General features: G+C 55.1%; 12 protein-coding genes across 12 annotated transcripts; 6 read left to right on the top strand and 6 right to left on the bottom strand.

Moving 5' to 3' along the window:
• Positions 1-981: 981 nt before the first annotated feature.
• Positions 982-1,696, bottom strand: C8Q71DRAFT_25280 (translation protein SH3-like domain-containing protein). Its single transcript, XM_047917317.1, has one exon. It carries the CDS (start codon positions 1,579-1,581, stop codon positions 1,048-1,050), a length of 534 nt encoding a protein of 177 aa, XP_047784833.1. The 5' UTR covers positions 1,582-1,696; the 3' UTR covers positions 982-1,047.
• A 1,128-nt stretch (positions 1,697-2,824) lies between these two features.
• Positions 2,825-4,514, top strand: C8Q71DRAFT_25088 (uncharacterized protein). The gene is made up of 2 exons (XM_047917301.1): positions 2,825-3,964; positions 4,027-4,514. The coding sequence occupies exons 1-2, from the start codon at positions 3,101-3,103 to the stop codon at positions 4,282-4,284; spliced, it is 1,122 nt and encodes a 373-aa protein (XP_047784832.1). The 5' UTR covers positions 2,825-3,100; the 3' UTR covers positions 4,285-4,514.
• Positions 4,515-4,711: 197 nt separating this feature from the next.
• On the bottom strand, positions 4,712-6,570 carry C8Q71DRAFT_25127 (uncharacterized protein). The gene is made up of 6 exons (XM_047917305.1): positions 6,134-6,570; positions 5,903-6,072; positions 5,688-5,847; positions 5,242-5,627; positions 4,916-5,185; positions 4,712-4,856 (listed from the first exon to the last, which is right to left on the bottom strand). The coding sequence occupies exons 1-6, from the start codon at positions 6,205-6,207 to the stop codon at positions 4,804-4,806; spliced, it is 1,113 nt and encodes a 370-aa protein (XP_047784831.1). The 5' UTR covers positions 6,208-6,570; the 3' UTR covers positions 4,712-4,803.
• Positions 6,571-7,297: 727 nt separating this feature from the next.
• Positions 7,298-8,268, top strand: C8Q71DRAFT_730936 (polyadenylate-binding protein 2). Its single transcript, XM_047922143.1, has 5 exons — positions 7,298-7,452; positions 7,513-7,698; positions 7,753-7,859; positions 7,933-8,020; positions 8,070-8,268. Exons 1-5 carry the CDS (start codon positions 7,372-7,374, stop codon positions 8,199-8,201), a joined length of 594 nt encoding a protein of 197 aa, XP_047784830.1. The 5' UTR covers positions 7,298-7,371; the 3' UTR covers positions 8,202-8,268.
• Positions 8,269-9,631: 1,363 nt separating this feature from the next.
• C8Q71DRAFT_865729 (uncharacterized protein) lies at positions 9,632-12,486 on the top strand (the record flags this gene model as incomplete). The annotated part of the gene is made up of 13 exons (XM_047928276.1): positions 9,632-9,797; positions 9,849-9,942; positions 9,993-10,161; positions 10,222-10,320; positions 10,398-10,502; positions 10,592-10,661; positions 10,689-11,128; positions 11,188-11,346; positions 11,404-11,577; positions 11,642-11,881; positions 11,945-12,055; positions 12,108-12,192; positions 12,248-12,486. 13 exons carry the CDS (start codon positions 9,632-9,634, stop codon positions 12,400-12,402), a joined length of 2,067 nt encoding a protein of 688 aa, XP_047784829.1. The 3' UTR covers positions 12,403-12,486.
• Positions 12,487-12,492: 6 nt separating this feature from the next.
• C8Q71DRAFT_24980 (uncharacterized protein) lies at positions 12,493-14,488 on the bottom strand. Its single transcript, XM_047917297.1, has 7 exons — positions 14,235-14,488; positions 14,086-14,177; positions 13,942-14,029; positions 13,820-13,891; positions 13,661-13,751; positions 13,425-13,611; positions 12,493-13,373 (listed from the first exon to the last, which is right to left on the bottom strand). Exons 1-7 carry the CDS (start codon positions 14,412-14,414, stop codon positions 12,584-12,586), a joined length of 1,500 nt encoding a protein of 499 aa, XP_047784828.1. The 5' UTR covers positions 14,415-14,488; the 3' UTR covers positions 12,493-12,583.
• A 198-nt stretch (positions 14,489-14,686) lies between these two features.
• Positions 14,687-15,750, bottom strand: C8Q71DRAFT_793629 (uncharacterized protein; the record flags this gene model as incomplete). The annotated part of the gene is made up of 6 exons (XM_047925489.1): positions 14,687-14,836; positions 14,879-15,097; positions 15,153-15,341; positions 15,412-15,515; positions 15,566-15,653; positions 15,697-15,750. The coding sequence occupies 6 exons, from the start codon at positions 15,748-15,750 to the stop codon at positions 14,687-14,689; spliced, it is 804 nt and encodes a 267-aa protein (XP_047784827.1).
• Positions 15,751-15,961: 211 nt separating this feature from the next.
• On the top strand, positions 15,962-17,404 carry C8Q71DRAFT_697026 (Ribokinase-like protein; the record flags this gene model as incomplete). Its single annotated transcript, XM_047919942.1, has 8 exons — positions 15,962-16,088; positions 16,142-16,178; positions 16,233-16,390; positions 16,437-16,627; positions 16,686-16,750; positions 16,811-17,049; positions 17,106-17,174; positions 17,232-17,404. 8 exons carry the CDS (start codon positions 15,962-15,964, stop codon positions 17,402-17,404), a joined length of 1,059 nt encoding a protein of 352 aa, XP_047784826.1.
• A 76-nt stretch (positions 17,405-17,480) lies between these two features.
• Positions 17,481-18,301, bottom strand: C8Q71DRAFT_24155 (histone-fold-containing protein). Its single transcript, XM_047917235.1, has 5 exons — positions 18,126-18,301; positions 18,005-18,070; positions 17,852-17,946; positions 17,729-17,797; positions 17,481-17,677 (listed from the first exon to the last, which is right to left on the bottom strand). The coding sequence occupies exons 1-5, from the start codon at positions 18,208-18,210 to the stop codon at positions 17,558-17,560; spliced, it is 435 nt and encodes a 144-aa protein (XP_047784825.1). The 5' UTR covers positions 18,211-18,301; the 3' UTR covers positions 17,481-17,557.
• A 40-nt stretch (positions 18,302-18,341) lies between these two features.
• On the top strand, positions 18,342-19,012 carry C8Q71DRAFT_730920 (uncharacterized protein). Its single transcript, XM_047922142.1, has 5 exons — positions 18,342-18,406; positions 18,468-18,593; positions 18,655-18,719; positions 18,779-18,804; positions 18,859-19,012. Exons 1-5 carry the CDS (start codon positions 18,398-18,400, stop codon positions 18,873-18,875), a joined length of 243 nt encoding a protein of 80 aa, XP_047784824.1. The 5' UTR covers positions 18,342-18,397; the 3' UTR covers positions 18,876-19,012.
• On the bottom strand, positions 19,013-19,620 carry C8Q71DRAFT_730918 (uncharacterized protein). Its single transcript, XM_047922141.1, has 3 exons — positions 19,550-19,620; positions 19,344-19,490; positions 19,013-19,290 (listed from the first exon to the last, which is right to left on the bottom strand). The coding sequence occupies exons 1-3, from the start codon at positions 19,601-19,603 to the stop codon at positions 19,171-19,173; spliced, it is 321 nt and encodes a 106-aa protein (XP_047784823.1). The 5' UTR covers positions 19,604-19,620; the 3' UTR covers positions 19,013-19,170.
• Positions 19,621-21,522, top strand: C8Q71DRAFT_730917 (uncharacterized protein). The gene is made up of 6 exons (XM_047922140.1): positions 19,621-20,067; positions 20,119-20,358; positions 20,409-20,642; positions 20,693-20,808; positions 20,863-21,323; positions 21,433-21,522. Exons 1-5 carry the CDS (start codon positions 20,005-20,007, stop codon positions 21,071-21,073), a joined length of 864 nt encoding a protein of 287 aa, XP_047784822.1. The 5' UTR covers positions 19,621-20,004; the 3' UTR covers positions 21,074-21,323; positions 21,433-21,522.
• The last annotated feature ends 79 nt before the right edge of the window (positions 21,523-21,601 follow it).

Here is a 21,601-nt window from a genome sequence, read left to right as displayed (position 1 = left end):
TCGCTGCCCTGCTCGTCGTCGCCGCCGTCGTGCGAGCAGAGCTGCGGCCGGTGCACCCGCCGCACAGCCCCGACGCCCATCGGTACGCTCGGCGCGAGGCCCCTGCATCTGATAATCCCAATGGGCACAGTGGCCCCGACTGTCCTTTTGCGATCCGGGAGACGCACTCGCGAACCGGCGCGGCGAAGTGTCAGCAAGACATTTGACCACCTCGTTGCCAGCGCAAGCAATACATCGAAGGCTATCGCTGTGGTTCTTCAATGGATTCAGCCGCAGACAGGCCACCCGCGCACTACAGCGCTCATCTCCGGCTCGCACCATCCTGTCAATCTGCCTGGACGGCGACCGTTCCCAGCGATTGAGAAGGGCATGCGAAGTTCTAGCGTGCCCCAAGATGCCACGAAGCGCTAAACTCTCTTTTCCTGCCTCCTACGGACGTGCCCCTTCCGTCAATCAAACTCCACGGGGTTCATAGGATAGCTATCCAGGGCAAGACGCACGCCCATCGAAGGTCCCGCGACCCGCAACTTACGTTAGTTTGTCATTGGTCATCGTCCCCAACTGCGTTCGGGACGGATTCCTGTCGGTCACATTTCCTGGCGGGCTGTCCGACGCCTGCCTGCTGTTGTTCTTCAGCGCTATGCCAGCTGCTCTGGCGAGTACTTCGGCCCTGTAATCCCTACTTTGCTTCCGTATGGGGCATTCTGTCATGAAACGTGTCGTCTATGCTCATCGATGCATGCATGGGCCCTGGAACTTGACCCACTATTCTGTGACTACGGATTGAACCTTCGCCAACGAGAGAACCACGTTCACAAGATGAGATTTCGTCGAACGCACACCGCCCCAAGCCTAAGTCCCGATCCCCCGTTCTCTCCGCAGCCCTCTAGGCTCCTACACGTCTAGTGTCCGAATGGCGTCCCGCGGTTCGTCCGACATGCCTGCCGCTCACACGCTCCAGCCCGACGAAACGCTTTACCAATCGGGGTGTGAGACAACCGTATGGGACGCAAATCACGCAACACACCTTCTCGCACTGTCGCTCGTCTAGCCTCGCACGCCTGCTGAGATAGCAGTCATCTTCTCCGGCGAATCCCTGAGGTAGTAGAGCTTCACGCGACGGATTCTGGGGCCCGACCTAGACGTCTTCGTGGCGGCCCGCTGCAAGATCTTAATGCTCTTGAGATGCGGGGAGCATACATAGAATTGCATCTCCACTCCTGTCCGGTTGATCACGTTGCGGAGGACAAAAGACGTGTCCAACCCGCGCCTTCGCACCGACAGGAGCACCCCGGAAAAGATCGTAGGCGCATGAGCCAGACCAACGGTTAAGACGGATCCGGGGTGAATTCGCAAGGGATGCCTTCGTGCGAAGTATGTGTGGAGCCAGTTTCGTTTTTGAGGTGTTGCCAACGTCTCGGTGAGATGCTGCATGAGGCCTTTGCCCTTTAGCAACGGCTCGCGAGGCATGGTGCTCGTGCTGGGCAGAACGGGTGGGATTTTGGCCAGTTTGGAAAAAGGATAGGGCTGCGTCGCCGTGGACATCGCGCGTGCGCATTGTCGGAGGGAGTTGAGTAGCATGTCGGGCGTTGCACAGAGCAAGATGCTCACTGCTGAGTGCGAGGTCGCTGGCGGATCGAAATTGGACGGAAGCCGGATCACATGACTTTCTCATAGATCGGTCCGCCGGTTCCGCACATCCAGGTCCAACCGTCTCTGGGGATGCGAAGCGGTTCTTTCGCTCGACCATCTGCACTCGCCAACACGCAACTATCTGCTACGTTGCCCGCCAGGAACCCAACGCGGTCGGAAGATATAGTCAATATATTGAAGGTATCCAGCTGACACCTGACTGTCACAGGCTACTTAGAGCACGGAAAGGCGATCTCGAGTCTGCCGACACGATACCCAAAATTGGGATTACGATTCACCAGTACAGGTCAGCCAGCATAGCTACCCTCTGCTCGAATTCTTCAGCCGCACATCCGCAGTGTTCAAGTTCGTAACAATTGCAGACTATGGCTAGGAGATCGCCCAATACCATGAATTGGTTGGCTCCCATGAGCAGAAGACTGAACATCGCACAAGGTGAGCGAAACACCACAAAATAGGCAATGGAGTGGCTGCCCACCTTTCAGTGCTCCGCTATCGACATTCGTGCAGGCAGATATCCTACTAGATCAAGCGCGCGCGCGCGCACAGCAAACCTAGTCGCTTCAAGCCAGTGGTTATGCAGTGGACACGGCGAACACGCCACGGCCACGAGTACGAGGTGCGCGATCATATGCTGATATTCAGATGCCGTAAGTATATTCTCAGCCGTATGGACCTTACTGAGCCTAAGGCAGGAAGGGGCCGACGAGACACGGAGCAGTATCAAGACCAGGGGGCAACTTGCCCTCAGTCTCGAGTCCTGATCGGTGCCAGACAAAACACAGCCGCACACGATCCGAGTGCACCGTTTCACGTCTTCATGGCAGACATGCGTTTATGCCCTACAGTTAACCGGATCACAACACCAGGTGCTATCGGTGAAAGGCATGAGCATGCTAACACGACCACGCAATCAACGAGCGCGCGCTTGAAGACGGCGGGAACGTCATGCAATCCTGACCGGTACCGCATATACAGAGCACGGTAGGCGCATGATAGGGGGAGCGAGTTGAGAGAGAAGAGAGGGACGAGCGCATGGGAGGGGGACGGAGTGAGTCGAAGGCATCGCAGCGCGGTGCAGACGCCCGCGGTCACGTGCAAAGTGACAGGCCATTTGCGCCGTTGTCCACCGCCCATATAAAGTCTGTCCACGCCGCCGTCCACATCGAGCTCGCTCTCGTCTTGCCCTGCCGCCAGCGCACGCGCTGACCCTCCTCTAGCTCGCCGTCGCCGCACGCACGCAAAATCAGCCCGCAAATTACTCCCGCGACTACGCCCTGATCGCGTCTGTCTAGACCGACCAATCTCATCTGGTTCATTGCACCCAGGATCGACCGCCCACCCTATTTCATGATCGTCGGTCTTCCGCTTTAGCTCCTTCGCGACATTTATACCAGGTCTCTTAAGCCATCGCCCTGTTTCGCGTCCTACCCGTCTGCCAGCCAACATGTCCCTCACATCGTTGCCCGTCGAGCTGCTCGCCGCTGTCTGCGAGCCACTGGCCGCTTGTCCATCGGCCCTAGCAAGGCTCGCTCTCACTTGCACGTTCGTCCGTCACAGCGCGACGCGGGCTCTGTATCGCTCCATCTCCGTCTCGCATTACGCTCGCAATCTGCCCCTCGTGCATACGCTGGCCACCCGTCCAGATCTTGCAGGATTGGTACACGATTTCTCTATCACCATTGACGACACCCACCCCGTCTTTCGTGCGTTCTACTCGCAGATGCGGATAGCCATTGGCCAAATGCCGCAACTTTCGTCGCTCGCGCTACTGGTGGATGCAGGTGCGAGCTGGACTCTTCCTATCCACGACCAGCCGCTATCCCGCCTCGAGCACTTCTCCTGTTCATTCCCGCTAGACGCGCATGTCAGCGCGTTCCTCAGACAGACGCCTTCGCTGCGTTCGCTGCAGATCGCAGAATCCCCGCGACTCGAAACCCAGGTCCTTCCAGGCACCCACGTGCCACTGCTAGACTCGTACACCGGTCCAGCGGCACTCCTCCCCTACCTTGCTTCGCGCCCTCTCTCGACGATCCATCTCACCGGTGACCTGCGAATCGAGGACGTACCCCAGCCCGCGGGCGCTCCGGATGTGGGGGAACTGAATCCCGAGTCTATTTCGTTCCCGTTTACGGTACCGAAGCATCCGGCGTGCCAGGGCAATGTCAACGCGCGGAAGACGCTGCGGGTATTCAGCGCGATCACGAGCGCCCCACCCGCTGAATTGCTGGAGGCGCTGGCTCTGGCCTATCCAGACATGGCCTACTTGAGGCTCATGACAACGAGTGCGTTCTGGGAGGCACCAGACATGGTGCGTGTGATCACACGTCTGATTTTGGTTTTAGACTGACGGTCCGCTTCTGTTCTTCTCAGACATTATACACTCGCATCTCCGACACCCTGTCGTCCTTACCCGGCTTGTCGGTCTTCGAGCTCTCAGGAATGCATTGGGAAGCACGTCCGAAGTCGATCAGTCCCTCGGATTCTAGGGTAGGGGATCACTCTATTGCGAAGGAGTGGATCTCGCCTCCGGTGACACCCCGCGCCCTGGAAGTGCCTGCAGGACACGACATGGAGGACACGTCTCACAGCCTTGAATTTGGCGATTCCTATTTTGACTGGTCGTACTAGACCGTAAAAGAGGGAGCCGAGAGCATCTCTCGGTTTATACCTGGGAATTCGTACCTATACCCGGACAGCCCTTGACTCATGCACTACTCATGCTTCGCGCCGCTCCACTTCCGCAGCCACATTTGCTACCTAACTTATTTACCCTTGCATTCACGATCGTCGACTCGTCTTGTGCCCTGCTCGCGTTTCGTGTTTTTATCCTTCGTATACCTAAGTATGCCGAAGCTCGTCTTGATCAATGTACTATACAGACGACATATCCGCCTCTTCTCGTCCGCATACTCATATTTACAGAATACCACTTGTAGCTATTCGGCAACATCAGACTCGAAATAATACACAGTACGCTGTTTTACGATCAAGAGGAGGCTCAGAATTGGACGCATAACCAGAGCTTTGGTGAGATTAGATTACAGCAGTGTCTTCTTTCAAGACGGCACGCAGTGAACAGGTGCCGCGATGGAGTATCAAGGCACCTTTGAATCGCGTACCCTCTCCGGGTCTTGTTGTGTGTCGTACTTAGTACATCATAGCACGCGTCATTGCCTTCACTTCTTGATGCTGCTTGCAATCTTAGTAGCGGGCCAGTCAAAACGACGGTATAGACAAGAGTCAAAAATGTAAGACGGACCTGGTTTGTGAGCCCTCCAATCGCCTTTCTGGCATTCTGTCGAGCAGTACCACGCAAGCTTGCAAGCGTGGCATCGCTTGAACTCGCACACTTGCTCTTCACGCCGTGAACACGCTCCACGCGAGCAGGTTCTGAGGATATATGACTTCGCTTGGTCGCCATCCGCCCATGCCCAGACGTCCGGTTCCTCCCAAAGGTTCTGCGTTAGCCAGCAGTAGTCGTGTGCGTATTCGGGGCCATTGGGGCTGCGAGGCAGGTTGTTCAGGCCAGCTGTGGTACACGCAATATGTGAGTGATTCCTATGCATACGTGTGATATATACGCACATGGGCGCGAGACCCTCCCCAGAATCCTCATCAGGATAGCAGGGTTGTTCTTCGCACCTAGTCGTAGGTACTGGCGCGCGAGCTGGGAATCCGCACCCCACACTTTGAACGCAGCAAGGGCAGCTGTGTACAGGAGTTCGCCATCACAGTGGTCCAACAGCCTCTGGTAATCAGCCTGCGGGATTGGGTCCGACGAGGGCGCGTTGAACGTGCAACCCCCGCGAAGAGGGGGATCATCTGTCCGCCTGACCTTGAGTTGCAACCATTCCTGCGCAAAAGAAAGCGCCTCTTTGTGACGACCTGCTTGCAGCAGGACGGATCCGAGCCATTGCCTTTGGCCCATGTTGTCTCCAGGGCTGAGACGCAACATCTCGATCATGGTGTTTCTGTCAATGCACTTCAGTACGACCATATACCGGATGCGATGATGAATGATTACGACGCACGCAGACTTATTATAGTCACCTTTCTCGAAGGCGATCCTGACCATCGCTTGGAGTACTCGCATATACGGCCTAGTCTCGATGAGTGTCCAGAAAGTGCCCACTCGATCGCCATTGTCATCGAAGGCACGCGGGCCAAGGACACGCTTCAGCTTTGCACGGCCTGAAGTAGGCGTGAGTCAGGCCATCACGATACGCGTTGATCACGGTTCACCAACCTTTCTTCTCTGCCGCTTCCAACACTTCCATGGACATGTCGTAGTTGGGCTGAAGGAAGCTGAGTTGCACGTCGGCATCGAGGTTGTTGGGATCTTCCATCGCCTTCAGCAAGTATGGGAGGGCCTGCTCTGGTTTCTTCTTCCGACAGAGATCTTCCGCAATCGTCAAGCTATGCTCAAGAATATTGAATGATGACAAGCAGGTATTGCTATTACCATCGCGATACTCACTTCTTCTGCGACTCCGCAGAGACCAGACCTCCGCCTAAGCCCATAAGGCTCTCCCCTCCCTGTCGCTTGTTCATCCTGGTGCTTGGGGTCGAGCGTACGCAAGATGGCGGGAGCCTGGAAGAGAGCTTGCAGCGTCCACCGGCAAGTAGACAAGGTTTAGTTATACTTAGCAATGTGTTGGCACCACGGTCGCGTGCCAGAGTGCATTCTGGAATCTGGGGGCGTGTCGCGTACACAACACGTGATCGTACCCACAACCAGAACTTTAGCCAGCTGCCATGTACAGCTCGCGAGTATACAGGAGCAATCAGTCGCGATCAGTCGTTCGCCTAGGCTGGTTCTAAGATATCTCCCAGCTGTAGCACACGTTGCGAGACCGGCCGAGGTATCACGTCACCGCCGCGTGATGTTGCACTGTATCGTCCGGGCACTTGCTATTTCTGAGGTTCATACGCGCGACACAAATTGCAAAGTGTGATTGCGAACATTCGTTACATCCATGGTCCATTCAATGCAGCTTCGCGTGCTAGCAGAGATTATACCTTCGAATAAAAGTTGAACGCTGAAGAACTCGCGGCAAAGACTCGTGGACTACTTACCACGGAGTTGACTTCGCCGGAATGTGGACAACCCTAGACACCGGTACCGTAGAGCCAACACGACTCGGAGTCAAGCTGCATCATTTGTGCGGTAATAGTAGCTTCGTCCAGAAACTGCCTTTCCTTCGTATACTTGCACGGTTGGCGCCACACCAAACAGCTGCTTGCAGGGTTGCACACTAGTATCACGAGCTATAATTGCGCGCCTTCAGACAAATGTGCATGGTACTCTCCATGGACCATCAACGAGACTAGTTCAGGGTGCCACTTCGTCCGAAAGCGACGACATAATTTACCAGGAAGAACTTGACGCAGGGGCCCGCAGCTCCCACATCTGTTCGCTAGGACCGTGTTAGTTATTTTCCCTCATAAAATAGCAGAATATTCGCACCCTGATAGAGGAACGTTACGTCGATCCTTGAAGGTGAAGTTCAATTCGAACTTGAAGCCGGTGCGTGGAGGAGGCCTGCCCCAGATCGAGATTCGAACTTTACCACGTACGTAATAAGGTCACGTGAGCTGTGCGGAACACGAGCCGGCGCTTGGGAATCGTCACTACTGCACGGTGAGGAGGTTCTGGCTGACCCAGTCTGCACACAACAGGAAGGCTCTCATTGTGCCACTCATTAGCCTTTCAGAATGACAGACATCGAGGATATCACGCCGACCAACACAGCTGACCAAATCGTCGATGATGGCGAGGAGGAGGAGGAATCCAAGGTGCCAATGTCAACCGTGTTTTTTGAGCGCCGTACTCATACTATACCATTGTCATGCTAGGAAATCCTGCTCATGAAGCAGCGGGTTGAAGAAATGGAACGGGAAGCAAACAAGTTGAGGGAGCTCCAGGCTGCTGCGGAGAAGGCTGAGCGGGCATCGTCGTCGGAGGCCGCCGACACGAGCGTGCCAATGGAGACCGAGGACGACAAGAATGCCGCGGACGTCAGAAGTGTTTTCGTCGGAAACGTTCGTCCTTCGGAAGCCATGTACGCGGATTGTGTGGTCTGACAGTCGGGACAGGTCGATTACTCAGCTACGCCCGAAGAGATACAAGCACATTTCCAAGCATGCGGAGTCATCAACAGAGTCACTATCCTCTGTGACAAGTTCACTGGTCATCCAAAAGGGTGGGTACATGCTTGTGCGACAGCATGGTATTGTGCACGATGCTGATATATGGTCTTTGTTTACTTCGCATAGCTTTGCCTACGTTGAGTTTGCTGAGGAGAGTCATGTGGAGGCTGCGTTGGCGATGGACAACTCCCTTTTCCGCGGCCGGTTGATCAAGGTGAGTCGAACCGCGTTCTACTTGACAGTCATCCAACGTGTTACTATAGGTCACATCCAAACGCACTAACATCCCGGGCTTTAATCGTGGTCGAGGTCGCGGCGGCTATCGTGGTGGCTATCGCGGTGGCTACAGAGGAGGTTCATTCGGGTATGCCCCATACAGAGCCCGTGGCAGGTGAGCTCTTCCCCGTACCATATCTTTGACATCCTGGTGACACTACCACAGAGGACGGGGGCGTGGTTTCTGAGAGCTACAAAAGGACAGTTGTCCATAGTTTTAAACTTGTTCTGCTGTATGTATAGTCGCTATTGTCTAATTTAATGCCTCGGGCGCTGAGCCATTGTATCCTGTAAAACGTTCGTTTGAAGGTTCTCTCCCCATCCTGCGCACAAGGAAGATGTTTGAGGAACAGATCATGGTTCGACGCCGACGTGGTCGAGTTGATAAGTTACGACTGCGGCGGTGCGCTCTAATGCAGGGCCTCTACCTGGTCACACCATGTCGCATGTTCTTACTTTCTCTTGCTATAGTGAAGTGTTATCTCAGTCCATCCCTTCCCTTGTGTGGCCTTGTGGGGTGCGACTGTAGTTGCACGTCTCACCAAAGACAGCTAGATAGCCCCGGTCATCTCGAAACCGTTAAGATGCCGATTACCTGGACGATCTTGCAGTGTCGGTTTTCACCACTCTCAGTCAACTCTCATTGAACACAAGGTATGCTCCATTAGCATCCATCAAAAAGGCATGGACGAGCCACGGACCCGGTGGAACAGCTGGGCAGACTCCACGTTCCCGGTATTGTAAGTTTTTGCGGCACTCATATCCCGCGATGAGACCACAATATGCGTCTTTTCTTCACCAACGGCACCGTTCTTCGCCATTAATGCTGGCTTTCCCAGTGCGAGCCACATGGTCTTCGTCGCATGTTGCCGTGGTCCTTGTATGCTGATGACTTGTGCCACTGCAGTCAAATCGTCAATTGAACGCAAGAGTTTATCTGAGGGTACACGTTCCTGCGTTTGAGATACGGGGCATATGCAGAGCGAACGGTAACTAGCGTCAACATCGATCCTAATAGCCAGTAGCGTGAGACTTCTGAGTCAGGAGGAGAGCATCCAAAGCACAGATGCATCTACTATGCTACTTGTTTTGCTGCTGAGGACGTTATAACGTATATCGCCGCCCAGTTGCCAACTTGGATACATTGGCAAGAGAAACTAATATAGAGTCTGAGGCTGACTGATTGCCTCTGCACACATTTATTTCTGTGAGTGGTGAGTGCAATGTGACATCATCTTGATGTGGTCCATAGATTCATGGCAGTAGGCATTTTCTGTGGGAACTGCCGTTGTTACTTCGCCCTGACTATGACTAGGATACTTTCTTAGTGGCCGGGAAGGTGACGAAAACGCGACGCGCACACATTCGCTCACGTGGTCGTGAATGTAGAGCGATCGCGAGTCGCGCCGGACAATTGGACGTGCCAGCTGAAGACGTGCTAAAGATCCATCGTTCAGACGAAATTTACCAGTCTTGTCTGGAGCCAACAACGCCGCCTTGAGCTACGCCACGGTTGTCGAGGCCCGGTGTCTGCTGCTCACGCCGACCGATGAACATTACTAAACCGAACCTGCTCAGACAGGTCCTCCAGCCTGCTTGTTCTCGCATCCTTCGTTGCCATCATGTTGTATATACCGGCTCTCGAACGATTGGAACAACTTCAGGAATACCGCTCACGGAGAAGAGCCACACGCCCACGCTGACGGCGAGACGTTGTACGTGTTCCAATGACCCGCTGGTCTTGATTGGGCTCACCGTCACATAAGCTCCGTATCCTAGGCCGACGCATACCAGTCTCTCATTAACACCGGAGGTTGCGGACCAAAAAGTGATACTTGCGGGATGGCTAGTGTCCGAGAGGTATGTTTCGATTTGTCCGCTGTGTTGTCAAAAGACCGAGTTCAATTCAGTAAAGTTGGCAAGACGCTCTCCTTCTTCAAGTTCAGAGACACGCACGGAACGATTCAACTAGTAGCCTCGCAGAACGAAGCACTCAAGGCTCTGCGTGAGATCACGCCGAACTCTACAGTGCTTGTACAGGGTACGATGCGGTTACGTCCAGAACATCAAAGACGACCAGTTACGGCACCTTAGCACTTATCTATGACTCGTGGCTGACTGAGGACCCGTTATTCTCAGGTCCCTGGAGGGAGCTTGGAAGTCATGGTAGACTCTGTGACGCTACTGAATCCTGCAGACCGCACTTTACCTTTCGACCCACTTGACGAACATAACCTGGTACGTACACTCTGCAAGTAGAATATAGCCATCTTCGCCCTTGGTGTGTTTGCCTACCACTGACATGCTCTCGTTAGGCCAACGAACACACACGGTTACAATATCGCTACCTCGATCTTCGTCGCTCCTCACTAGCCCAAAACATCAAGAAGCGCAGCGAGGTCGCACATACTATCAGAAGCGTTTTCCAGGAGAATGGCTAGTGGTCATTACAACGACAGTCGTAGTAGTTCTAACAGCTTGCCATTTAACAGGCTTCACAGAAGTCGAGACCCCAATCTTGCTTCGGTCTACACCAGAGGGCGCGCGCGAGTTCCTTGTACCCACGCGTCTTTCTGCAAGTCGCACCTCTGCTACCGAGCAGGCAGACGGCGCAGAGGCTTCCAAACAGCCGCTATTCTATGCCCTTACGCAGTCGCCTCAGCAACCGAAACAACTACTCGTCGCGTCTGGGGCAGTCGATCGGTACTATCAGCTCGCGAAGTGTTTCCGAGACGAGGATGGCAGGAAGGATCGGCAGCCTGAGTTCACTCAGGTGGATCTCGAGATGGCATGGGTCAGCTGGGGAGAGGAAACTGGCAGCGTAGAGGGGGCTCGCGCTGAGAGCGGTGAACGTTCCCCGCCAGGTTACGCCACTGAGTGGCGGATTGGCGGCGCCGAGGTTCGTGACATCGTTGAGCAGGTAGTCCGGAGAGTATGGGCAAAGGTGGAGGGTATCGAACTACCGGGGTACTTCAGGGTAATGACTTACAACGAAGCTATGGCTCGCTATGGCTCGGACAAGCCCGACTTGCGGTTCGGCTTGGAGGTAAGTTCCAAGTCTGCTCTATCCTGTGCTGCGTAACGAACTATGTTTGTGTCACTCAGGCACAGGACATCACCCCCTATCTACCCACACCTCTGCGTGGTGCTCTAGAGCAGCGGGGAGAAATCCTTGAAGCATTATGTGTACGCAGGTCGGCTGCCGATAATGCTCCGTTCCTCAACGCCGCAGCGCAGCTCAGCGAGGGCGAACAGCAGGCTGTGGTATGCCCATCTTGCGTCGTTCCAAACTACTGGCTCTTTGACGCTTCTGTCATCTAGCGAGGTTTCAAGGTCACCGACGGCACTGATACTCTGTGGCTCGTCCAGAGTCCAGTTGTCTCCGACCTATTGAGTGGCACCGCGGTAGCGCGGGACTTTGCTGGCCTGAACGCTCACTTGGGGCTAGATCAAGGCGGGTATGTGTGGTTGTCAAGACGCCGTCGAAAACCAGAGGTAAGGCCTATAGGTCTCATCGCTCACATCTTCATCACGAAACTCATGATGAACTTTAACATAGGGTGGCTCCACGAGTCTTGGTCGTGTGCGTCTTGAGCTAGCCAGTCGGGCTGAGTCCCTGAAGGATCTCACGATGCCGACTGAACCTCACTTTCTCTGGGTGACTGAGTTCCCGTTGTTCACTCGCGCGGACGCCGACAAGGAGTTCCTCGCGCACGGACGATGGAGCAGTTCGCACCATCCCTTCACGGCGCCGATGTGGCAGGACGTCGAGAAGATGTACGTTGGAGACTTCGAGTCGGTCAGTATCCGTTTCACTTCTTCAGGAGTCATGTTGGGCTTGACGTGCTCTTGTGTTGCGTAGGTACGAGGCCAGCACTATGACCTCGTCCTCAATGGGGTAGAGATCGGCGGGGGCTCTGTCAGGATACACGACGCAGCCATGCAGGAGTATGTCTTCAAAGAAATCCTCGAGGTCAGTTCCCTGCCCATCCCATTGGCGTTGCATCTGACTGGCACACCTTCAGCTCGACCGCCAAGAAAAGGCCTCCTTCAACCATCTATTGCACGCACTACGCTGTGGAGCGCCTCCGCACGGCGGCTTCGCTTTCGGTGAGCCAATCAGGACATATCCCACTCGGTTTCGGTTACTCAACCTCGTCCACAGGCTTTGACCGCCTGATGGCTATCCTGTGCAAGACCGAATCCATCCGGGACGTCATCGCCTTCCCGAAGACTGGCACAGGGACCGACTTGCTGTTCAAGAGCCCAGCAAAGGTCAGGAAGGCTGCCATGGCGGAGTACGGCATCCAACCGCTGTAGATATGTGAAAGACATCCATTTGGGGCACATCATGGAATGCCGACCCCAAGAAATTCGAAGCGATACAATACGTCGGCGCGAAAGTATAGCACACTAAGACCGATAGTAGATCATAATAATCGTAGCATAAACAGTCCGCGGTTTGAGGTTGCGCCGAAGCCAGAGAAGTAACGTGCGGTCATTACGTCGTGATGGGTATAGCCGTCTCGTCAGATAGTGGACTACGACTTCGTTCGACATGGGGAGTCCCACCGCCTTGCGGTGTTACCGAGGGCGAAATACCGTTGATGAATGTTGAGTTGCGCGGTGTGACATCGCTACTTGTGCTCGATGAGTATGCGTGCGGGAAGCTGAACGTCGCCCATTGCGAATCAGCGTCTGCCCTGCCTTTGCCGTTGAGCGTCGGAGAGGCAGGGCGGTTGCCAGGCAAGTCAGCCTCGCCCATATCTGGAGGCTCCTCTATCTGGCCATTGGACTGCGGAAGGCTCTCGTCGATGACGGAGAGAACGCTACGCAGCTTCGACTCGGACTTGCGGGTAAGTTGCGAGGATGACCCAGAGGCGGTTGCAGGGTAGGAGTGTCTACGGCCGTGCGATGGTGGAGATGCGCCTACAGTCGTATCAACGGCTTGGGGGGAGGCAGAGCGTGCTGGGGAGACGGGATTGGAGGTTGTGCGTGAGCGGGGTGGCGATGTAGCCGGCGAGGCTACGTCTGCCCATGCAGCACTAGCATCGGGAAAGAAGCCACCTGATGTTGGTACCCAGGAGTTGTTGTTCGATGGACCATCGCTACTCTCTAAATCGGGCGTGGATGCAGTCAGAGGACTGGCGGTTGATGATGTGGATGGCGCGTTGGCGATGACAGAGAGGGGTTGCAGGATGGTGAATATTTGGTCCTCGGCTGGAGGAGGGCCGTAGGAATCGAACGGGTCTGGGATGGTCTGTAGCATCGGTTCGATGACAGGGTCAGAACTGAAAAAAGGTCAACTCTCGGTAGCATAGCAATGGCGATGTGAGACGCACGCTTTGCTCGTTAACCTGTCGAACACGTCCATAGTAGAGCGAACGGCGAGGCAAACCTTGCCTTGAACGAAGTCCCAAACCTCCTCTTCGTGATCGATGATCTCCTCGTAGTGCTGAGCTTTGAGGTCATCCAGTTCGTCGACTTGTCGCTGCAGGACGGCTAGTGCTTCCCTAAACGTCTGGAGGTCTGCATGTCATGTCAGTCTACCGTAGCGTGACACTTGACATGTGCTTACTTCGGCCCTTCTTCTTGAGATTTCCCATCTCCGTCTCCCGAATAATGTTGCTTCTGTCACGGAGCGCCCTCTCATAGGTATTGGACCGTTCCTGATAAGATAGGCAGGCATGTATAAATGAGCGGGATTTGCGCTCCGAGAGGTAATGAGTGAGCTTACAGTGACAACAGTGCGGTAGTTCTCGAGATGCTGTCGCAATGGCTTCTCAAACTGCTTGTCGAGGGTCTCGGCCTGCAAGGGATGTAAATGTCGAACGGTCCGCGAGTTATTGTGCCGCTTACCAGTACATGGAAATGGTTACTCATGAGATGGTGCAAGCCAGATGCGGCTTGCATCCGTGTTCCAGATTCGTACGTGGGGCCCTTCAACCTGACGCGGGTGAGCGTTAGCAGTGCGCAGCTGAGGGGTCGATGTAGTAAACGCACCCCGCACATGAGCCCATAGCGTCCGCGAACCCAGCCGTCGCCCGAGACACCGTCAAGAGTGCACCGCGATAAGCCGCGCACTTGTTGACCAGCTACCGGAGGAGTTTGGGTCACCGTACTGACAAGGGACTCGAACAAGGACGACATACGTCTTCATACGCCTGTATACTGTTCTTGAGGTGCGCTCTGGTGATAATCTTCGAGGGACCGTCTGGCCCGAAATCGAGAACAGAAGCATTGGTGGCCTCGGAGAAAGTGGGGGACGACGGCCGAGAGATCTCTCGCTTCGGCGACAGCGCCTGGGAGCGGAGGGAGCGGGGACGGGGCATGGTGCTTGAGGTCGTCGCCTGCGACGGTGCGAAGAGAGCGGGCGAGCAACCAGAGATGCCGTGGAGGACGGTGGGCAGAGTATCAGTGAGGCACCCGGCAACTGCGCTGAGCACGTAGGGGCATCACGTGCGCACCCGCTTCCGAGCGCATCTCACATCACACGGGCCACGGCTTTGACGACGTCGGCGACATAGATTGAGATTGCGCTCTGGCTGCATGCATATGGTCATGGACGTAGTAACGCCTTTGCCGTATAGCAGATACATATATACTAAGCTAATTCATGCAGTGCTCTCTCCACAAACTCGACAGCGTCGTGGCACTCCAACCAAGAGCCTGCGTCCCACCATTCCACCCGACAGTCCTCGGCTTGGCGAGCCTGCTCGCGGTGCGAAAGAGCAGCTACACCGACATATGTGTCCTCCCTCCCGGATTGAAGGTGATGTGGTATCTCGAAACGCACAAACTTCCACTCCCTGGCCAGCGCTCCGTCGATGCGGACTGTCTCTTGGTGTATGTCGTATTCGATGCGCTTGAAGTCGAAGCCCAGCCCGAGGCCTAGAGCTTTTGTGTACGCTTCCTTCAGCGTCCAGATTAGATAGAAGCGATAGAGTGCTTCAGACTCGGGGAGAGATGGTTCGGAAGGGGACGGGAGGAGAGAACGATGTTCTAGCGGTGTGAGCTATGTGAAGGTATGCTATCAGTCTGATCTGATTGGGAGAACGGGATCAACTCACCTGGTCACTGAAAGCCTCTAGGAAGTTTGCAAACGCCTCGTGCTCTGGTCGATGCACTTTCATCACGTCGATCCCGAGCCTGTAGGCCGGTGGACCCACAAGGTCTTCTCCGCTAGACCATGTCATCGCTACCACGCCGCTATCGTGTGTAATGTTGTATGCTATTGGAGGATCAATGCCTTCGGTTGCCTGCCTTCAAGTGACATCATGATCGCCGCCGTCAGCAAACAAGCAGCGGTGACCAACGTTTGATACTCGCGATGTAGGGCTTGCCAGACTGCGTCCTCCCGAAGGCCATCTTCTCAAGAGGCACCCCCCTTTGCTTCAATAGCATCCGCGGTAGCAGGCATCCCACCAATCCACCTGGAGTACGTCTCGACGAGTCCGTGTGAGTGCATGACAAGACCACTTACGGAAGCTGTCTCGCTTGTGGTAGAACTTGTTGAGTCGGTCTCTTGAAGCAGGATCGACGAGTGTGAGTCCTCGTTCGCAGACCTGGCTCTGGCTGAGCACGCGGCGGAGCACGAGGAGGAGACGGACTCACCTCTTTCCAGGCATCGGGGGTGGTTTCGTCGAGGAGTGCGACCCAAATATGCATGCGGGGGGCAGACGGGGCAGCTGAATGGGATGCGGAGACGTGCTCTGACTGTGACCCCGACGCCCTGCGGACGAGTCGGCTTGTGCGGGTTAGTAGATCAGATCGCGACGCGATCGGAGCCGATCGTCGAGATCTAATCTGGCCGATACTCAGCAGACACCGCTGCTCCACCGCTGCTCCACAGCTTGGCCCGCTCCCCCACCTGCTCCCCATGGCGGCACAGGACCGTGCGCGTGTGTTTGTATCCCTCGGAATGTTCATCATAGACGAGTTCCAGTTTCACGACGACGACGACAGACCGACCGGCCGCACCCTCCCTCCCCAGGAAAGCGCGCCCCGTTTCTGATGTTCGGGCTGATGTCATTAACCTCTCTCATCCACCAGATCGGAGGGGGAGGCACGTATGCCGCCCTCGGCGCAAGGATATGGTAGGTCCGCAGTCGACGGTTGCCATGCAGTATAGTCATATGCATTGGCGGCAGGCTGCCCCCAGCCCACGTCGGCATGATCGTCGATAGAGGGACAGACTTTCCGGAACAGATCCAACGCAAGTTAGATGTGTATGGCTCCGATATGTGGCTGTTTAGAGATCACAAAGACCGCGCCACGACACGCTCACTCAACTCCTATAGAGGAGAACGTAGAGGGCAAGTAAATACCATGCGTATCTACCTCGTCTAGTACAGACAGGCACCTCCGCAGGTTCCAATACACGACGCCTCGCCTCAGGCTCACGCCGCGAGACCTCCTGGAGACGAAGTTTCGGCGCCCCGAAATGCTACATTTCATATGTTCGCCCACAAGGGCAGCAGCAATCATCTCAGAAGTCGCAGAGAACACCGGCTGGAACCCAATCACCATATACGAACCTATCCCCGTAAGCACAGCGCACATCGCCGTCACAGGGTTCAACTGATAATACAACGCGAAGCCAGGATAGATGCATACCTGAAGAACTGCAACCTCTCGTAGACGTCTTGCCGTCAATATCAGTTTTGAGGTGTGCATGCCAGTATCGAATACGCATCGCAAAATGGACTCATCTGTGCGTTCTACATAGCCCCAATGCAGAAGAAGCCATGTCCCTTCTGTCCATACCAGGCTCACCTACCAAGCCGCTCATCGAACAAGCTTGCCGCCGATTCCTAGAATACGGCGTAGGGCCTCAGGGAGAAGGGGCTGTTGTCATACGAAGTGGTGCTCTAGGAGCATATGTCGCCACAAGGGCGGGCGGCGACGACTGGGTTCCCGCATACTGGAGCGAGACCGAGGCTCCAGAACGCGTAGTGGATGTCACAGGTGCGTAGAGGTTTGTAATGCGAGCGTAAACAGACAGCACTGCATGCTCGATACAGGTGCTGGAAATAGCTTCCTCGGAGGTCTGGGTGCTGGTCTTGCTCTAGCAGGGGGCAACATTGTGGAAGGTACGCTAGTGCGACCCTACATATTGACATTCCATATTGACCCGTTACGGGTACAAGCTACGCTCTACGGTACTGTCTCAGCATCATTCACGGTAGAACAAGAAGGGCTGCCCCGACTCACCGAGACGCGTGTCGAGGATGGGGTCGCCATCGAGCAATGGAACGAGGACTCGCCGCACAGCCGGCTCATAGAGCTACAAGAACGTCTGCGTAGGCAGGGCAGTACGTAGATGGATAGAACGAAGTCAATAACTCAGAGGAGATTACAGCAGGGCCAATACGGGTACGTCTGCGGAATGTATGTTCGTACATGGTATACAGCGACTGGTCCAATGTCCCTCTGGGAGCCTGAGAACGAGACGAATGCTACATGATACAGTAACCTATTGCTGCGCGGACTGGAACTTCGCTCGGCTGGCGGCGAATAACTCTTCCTGCTGTTTGGCGAGCTCTTCCTCTGTGAGCCCGGAGGACTCGAGCTTGGAGACCTTCTTCTCCCGGTCCTGGTACGGGAAGTTGTGAGAGACAATTCGGACAACCCTCGAATGACGTACCTTCTGCTGCTGCTTGTGATCCTTCAATACGTCTTCCACCTCCGCGGTGAAGGACTCAAACCCAAGGTGCTAAACAGCAGCGGTCAATGCTGTGAGCGCGAGGTGGGGCACTATGGAACACACCTTCAGAGCTGATATGATGTGCTCCGGAGCTATCGTCTTCTTCGACTCCTTCTCACAGATCTCATTCGCCTCCGACGAAATGAGATGTATGAATTCTACCACACGGACAACTCTTTAATTGGTGTTTACGCCGGAACGACGGGTGCACTTCACCTACACAACACTCGATCACCAAGTCCCTCGTCTCCTTAGCACACGAGACGTCGGACGGCAGAAGTTCTGTTGAAACCGTTCTCAGGACGGCGATGAACGCGGAGAAAGCACGACCTCGTGCCTGTGATCATTTTGGCCACCGTCGCCTTTGGGAGGGAGAGATCTTCGTCCGACCCGGGCAGGCCGCCCGTCTCACGATCCGACATCAATATTGCGGCCTTGCTGAGGCGTGCTCGGTGTGCGTGGAGAGCGTGAGGCGAGCAGCAGAGCCGGGGGGCGAGGAAAATAACGACGCCGCCCCCCGACGCGTGGGTGGCACTTTATAGCTCAGAGCTGAGAGTCGTCTGCGGCTTTGAAAGTCCGCACGTGTTCACTTGATCTTCGATCTTCACCATGTCCGCCGTATGTGCCTCCCGCCGGATGTGCATCGCCCTGCGTACTGACTGGCCTGCTGCTTCGCTAGGTCAACCCCGTCAACCCGAAGCCTTTCATCCAAGAGCTGACCGGTAAGCCGGTGTATGTTCGGCTGAAGTGGGGTCTCGAGTACAAGGGCTTCCTTGTGAGCACCGACGGCTACATGAACTTGCAGGTCCGTCTTGCGAAACTTTGCCTTGTTCTCTGCCTTCTCAACACCGTTTCGTCTCACGTAGCTCGCGAACACGGAGGAGTTCCAGGATGGAAAGTCAAACGGAGCACTGGGCGAGGTTTTCATTCGGTGCGCTTCAACTTACCTGGGCGTTTATACGACGACTCATTTGCTCTCCTCCTTCCTAGGTGTAACAACGTCCTTTATATCATAAGTCTATTTCCGATCTCTCGCTGGATGTTTGGCTGATACGTCCGTCATCACAGAGAGGCTCCGCAAGAGTGAGCGAACAACATCGATGAGTGACCCATGTACTTTTCTGCGGCGTGCTTGGGCTGCTGTCTGGCAGCGAAAAATGACCTCCCTGTGCGTGTACAAGCTTTCTGAAGCACTGTAATATATCAAGGCCGTTCACGGTGCATATTTGTGTGTCACATGCGACGAGTCTCAGTACATGTCATAGCATTTGCAGGGCACCCTTATTTCCCTGCCGCTATGCTCATTCAGGGCTGCATGCGCTTGGCCACTGATCGAGCTCAGCTTGCTGTTGCCAGCATTCATCACTGAGGAATGATCAGCTCTATTGGCCTTCGCCGCCATTCTCTCGTACGGGCATGTCAAGACCAACGCGGCGCGCTGTGGCTTTGACACGCTCCTCAGTCGACATATCGTGCAGCGGGTTATAACGTTCCAGGAGCATCTGTGTTCTCAAAACTCAGACGAGTATCTCACAGTATGTGTCACCGAGCGTACCTTGTGCATTCTCTGTGATCGCATGAACGTTAGCGCGTTCGCCAGGTCGTGGTCGAAGTGCTGAGGATTGCTTTGGCGGCCGTTCTCGATGACAGCGCGGAAGTTTTTCGCTATTGTCTTTGACCTTGTGGCCGGTGCTGATGTCAACTGCTCAGGGGTGCGCAGGTCAGCCGCAAAGCGTCAGGCACAGAAAGGGCTGAACGAACGGCTCTGTTGAGCTCCCGGACGACTGAACGGTATGCACTTTGTGGGGAGGTCATGACGGCTCAGGTCAATCGGAGATCCGGAAGTGGCTTAGCGCCCCCGGAGCCTTCGGTCACCAAGGCGAGCCGCACGTGTTGGCTCTCAATACAAAGCCGTTCTCGCATTTGGCTCCCTTGCAAAGTTGCTTGGGTTCCTTCTAGCCGTTCTCGGTCGTATTCAGGCTATCCGATCAGACGTGCATCATTCCCTGGACCACAGAGTTGGGGATCTATATCTGCTCACGGAAGTATAAAGCCAGGCTTGTCAGAGTGATCACCGCCCGACATCGACCTCAAGACCTCAAGACTCGCTCAACGGCACGCCACAAGCCCCAGCGTACAGTGCTGCGATCTACCTTGCGCAAATCGCCACAACTTCGTAAGACTACAGTATATCGCTCGCGAATCGTACAGAAGTCATGGCACGCTTCCGCGTCACATCCGAGTCGTCATTTACGACTGCTGCAGTAGCTCAGAATAGGGTGCGTGTCTCCCTTTCACGGTGCTCGGAGTGTAGACTGATTCTATCGCAGCGTCTGGCGGAGGCTACCCTCCGACGTGAGCCTGCCCTTCCCAGGCAGGGTGATCGCGGGAAAGCCAAGGCCCAGGATAAGGGCAAAGGCAAGGCGAAGGACAAGGGTAAAGGCAGGGCCAGAACACCACCAGCCATGGATATGCGCGACAAAGCAAAACTCAAGATGAACGTAAAGCGAAACGCGGTGTTGCCCCGCAACTTGAGGAAGCCAGACTGGCGTCATCTCTACGTTGGCAATGTGAGTGGCACACACTTGTCTGTCTGCCGCTGCTGATGACTCCTGTGCAGCTCAATCGCGGTATCACGCAACAGATGTTGACCGACCTCTTCCAAAGGAGCAAATGCGGCACAGTCACGCGTGTCATCATACGCACGACCGCTGGCGTGCCTGCGTCGGCGTACTCCAATCTTCCTAGCAGCCCCATCGATAGAATGTACGCATCTGTCGAGTTCGCGGACATCTTCGCTGTTCGCAGAGCTTTGGCGCTGAATGGTGCCGTGCTGAATGGCAACAGGATTACGGTACGTCCTATCTGGAAGTTGTTGGTGGATGGTCCTGATAATGCTGGCAGGTATGTCTCACTGCCGCCGAGCTGCCCGAAGTCAAGGACCTTGTCCAGAAACACATGAAAGGCAAAGCCGATCCTATCGCTCAATACTCCGTAGCGAAAGCCGTAAAGGCACTCAAGTATGTTCTTCCGTCGTGCATTGACACAAACACTTGTTCACTGACCTGCCACAGGCGTATCACAGTCGAACGTACTCAAGCCGTCATCGTTCCTGACCCCCCTAGAGCTCCTCAAGCTGGTCCTTCTAGGGTCCCCCAGGCTGCTGACCCCAATGCTCGCAAGTCGCCTCGTAAGCCCAAGGTACAGCCGCCACAGAAGGAAGAGCCACACATCCTCAAGAACCCTCGGGTGATGGGCGTGTCTTTCGCCCCGACGATCATGTAATGATTGTATTCAGTACGCGCCCTCACGAAGTCTAGACAGGCTAGCTAGACTAGCCCATCACGCCGTTATGAGCCCAATACAGATTGGACGCACCACACTCATTCCTCGCTTTTCTGATGCCCTCCTTGCCCGGCCAGTATTGTGTATACGTAGCCCCCTGTAGCATATGCAGATACGCGTAACTGGACGTATTGAATTACGATGCGATGCAGCTTGGATGCAGCGTTTGTTATGAGCGCGGTTGTAAGTACTAGAGTTGATGCTTCGTAAGCCGCGAAACCGCCAATCAAAGCGTCGCGAGTCGGAGTCGCGACAAGTGCTGGCGGCTTTGGCTCGTCCAGTCACCAACGACAGCTCACCTGGGCTGATCCCGCATTTCCCCTTACTCTCTACTCCTCTTCATACCCTGAATGGACTGTGTTTGGTAGTTTCTTTCCTGCGAAAGGCGTCAAAGGTTGGTGGGTAATGACCGTACGATTTCTGCGGTTGCTTATATGTTCTGGACAGCGTCGTCGCATCGTTTGATCG

Source organism: Rhodofomes roseus (genome assembly GCF_022264815.1).
Source record: "Rhodofomes roseus strain CIRM-BRFM 1785 chromosome Unknown C8Q71scaffold_1, whole genome shotgun sequence".
Lineage (NCBI taxonomy): Eukaryota > Fungi > Basidiomycota > Agaricomycetes > Polyporales > Fomitopsidaceae > Rhodofomes > Rhodofomes roseus.
Note: the sequence above shows the minus strand (reverse complement) of the source record. Positions and strands in the feature narration are given on the sequence as shown.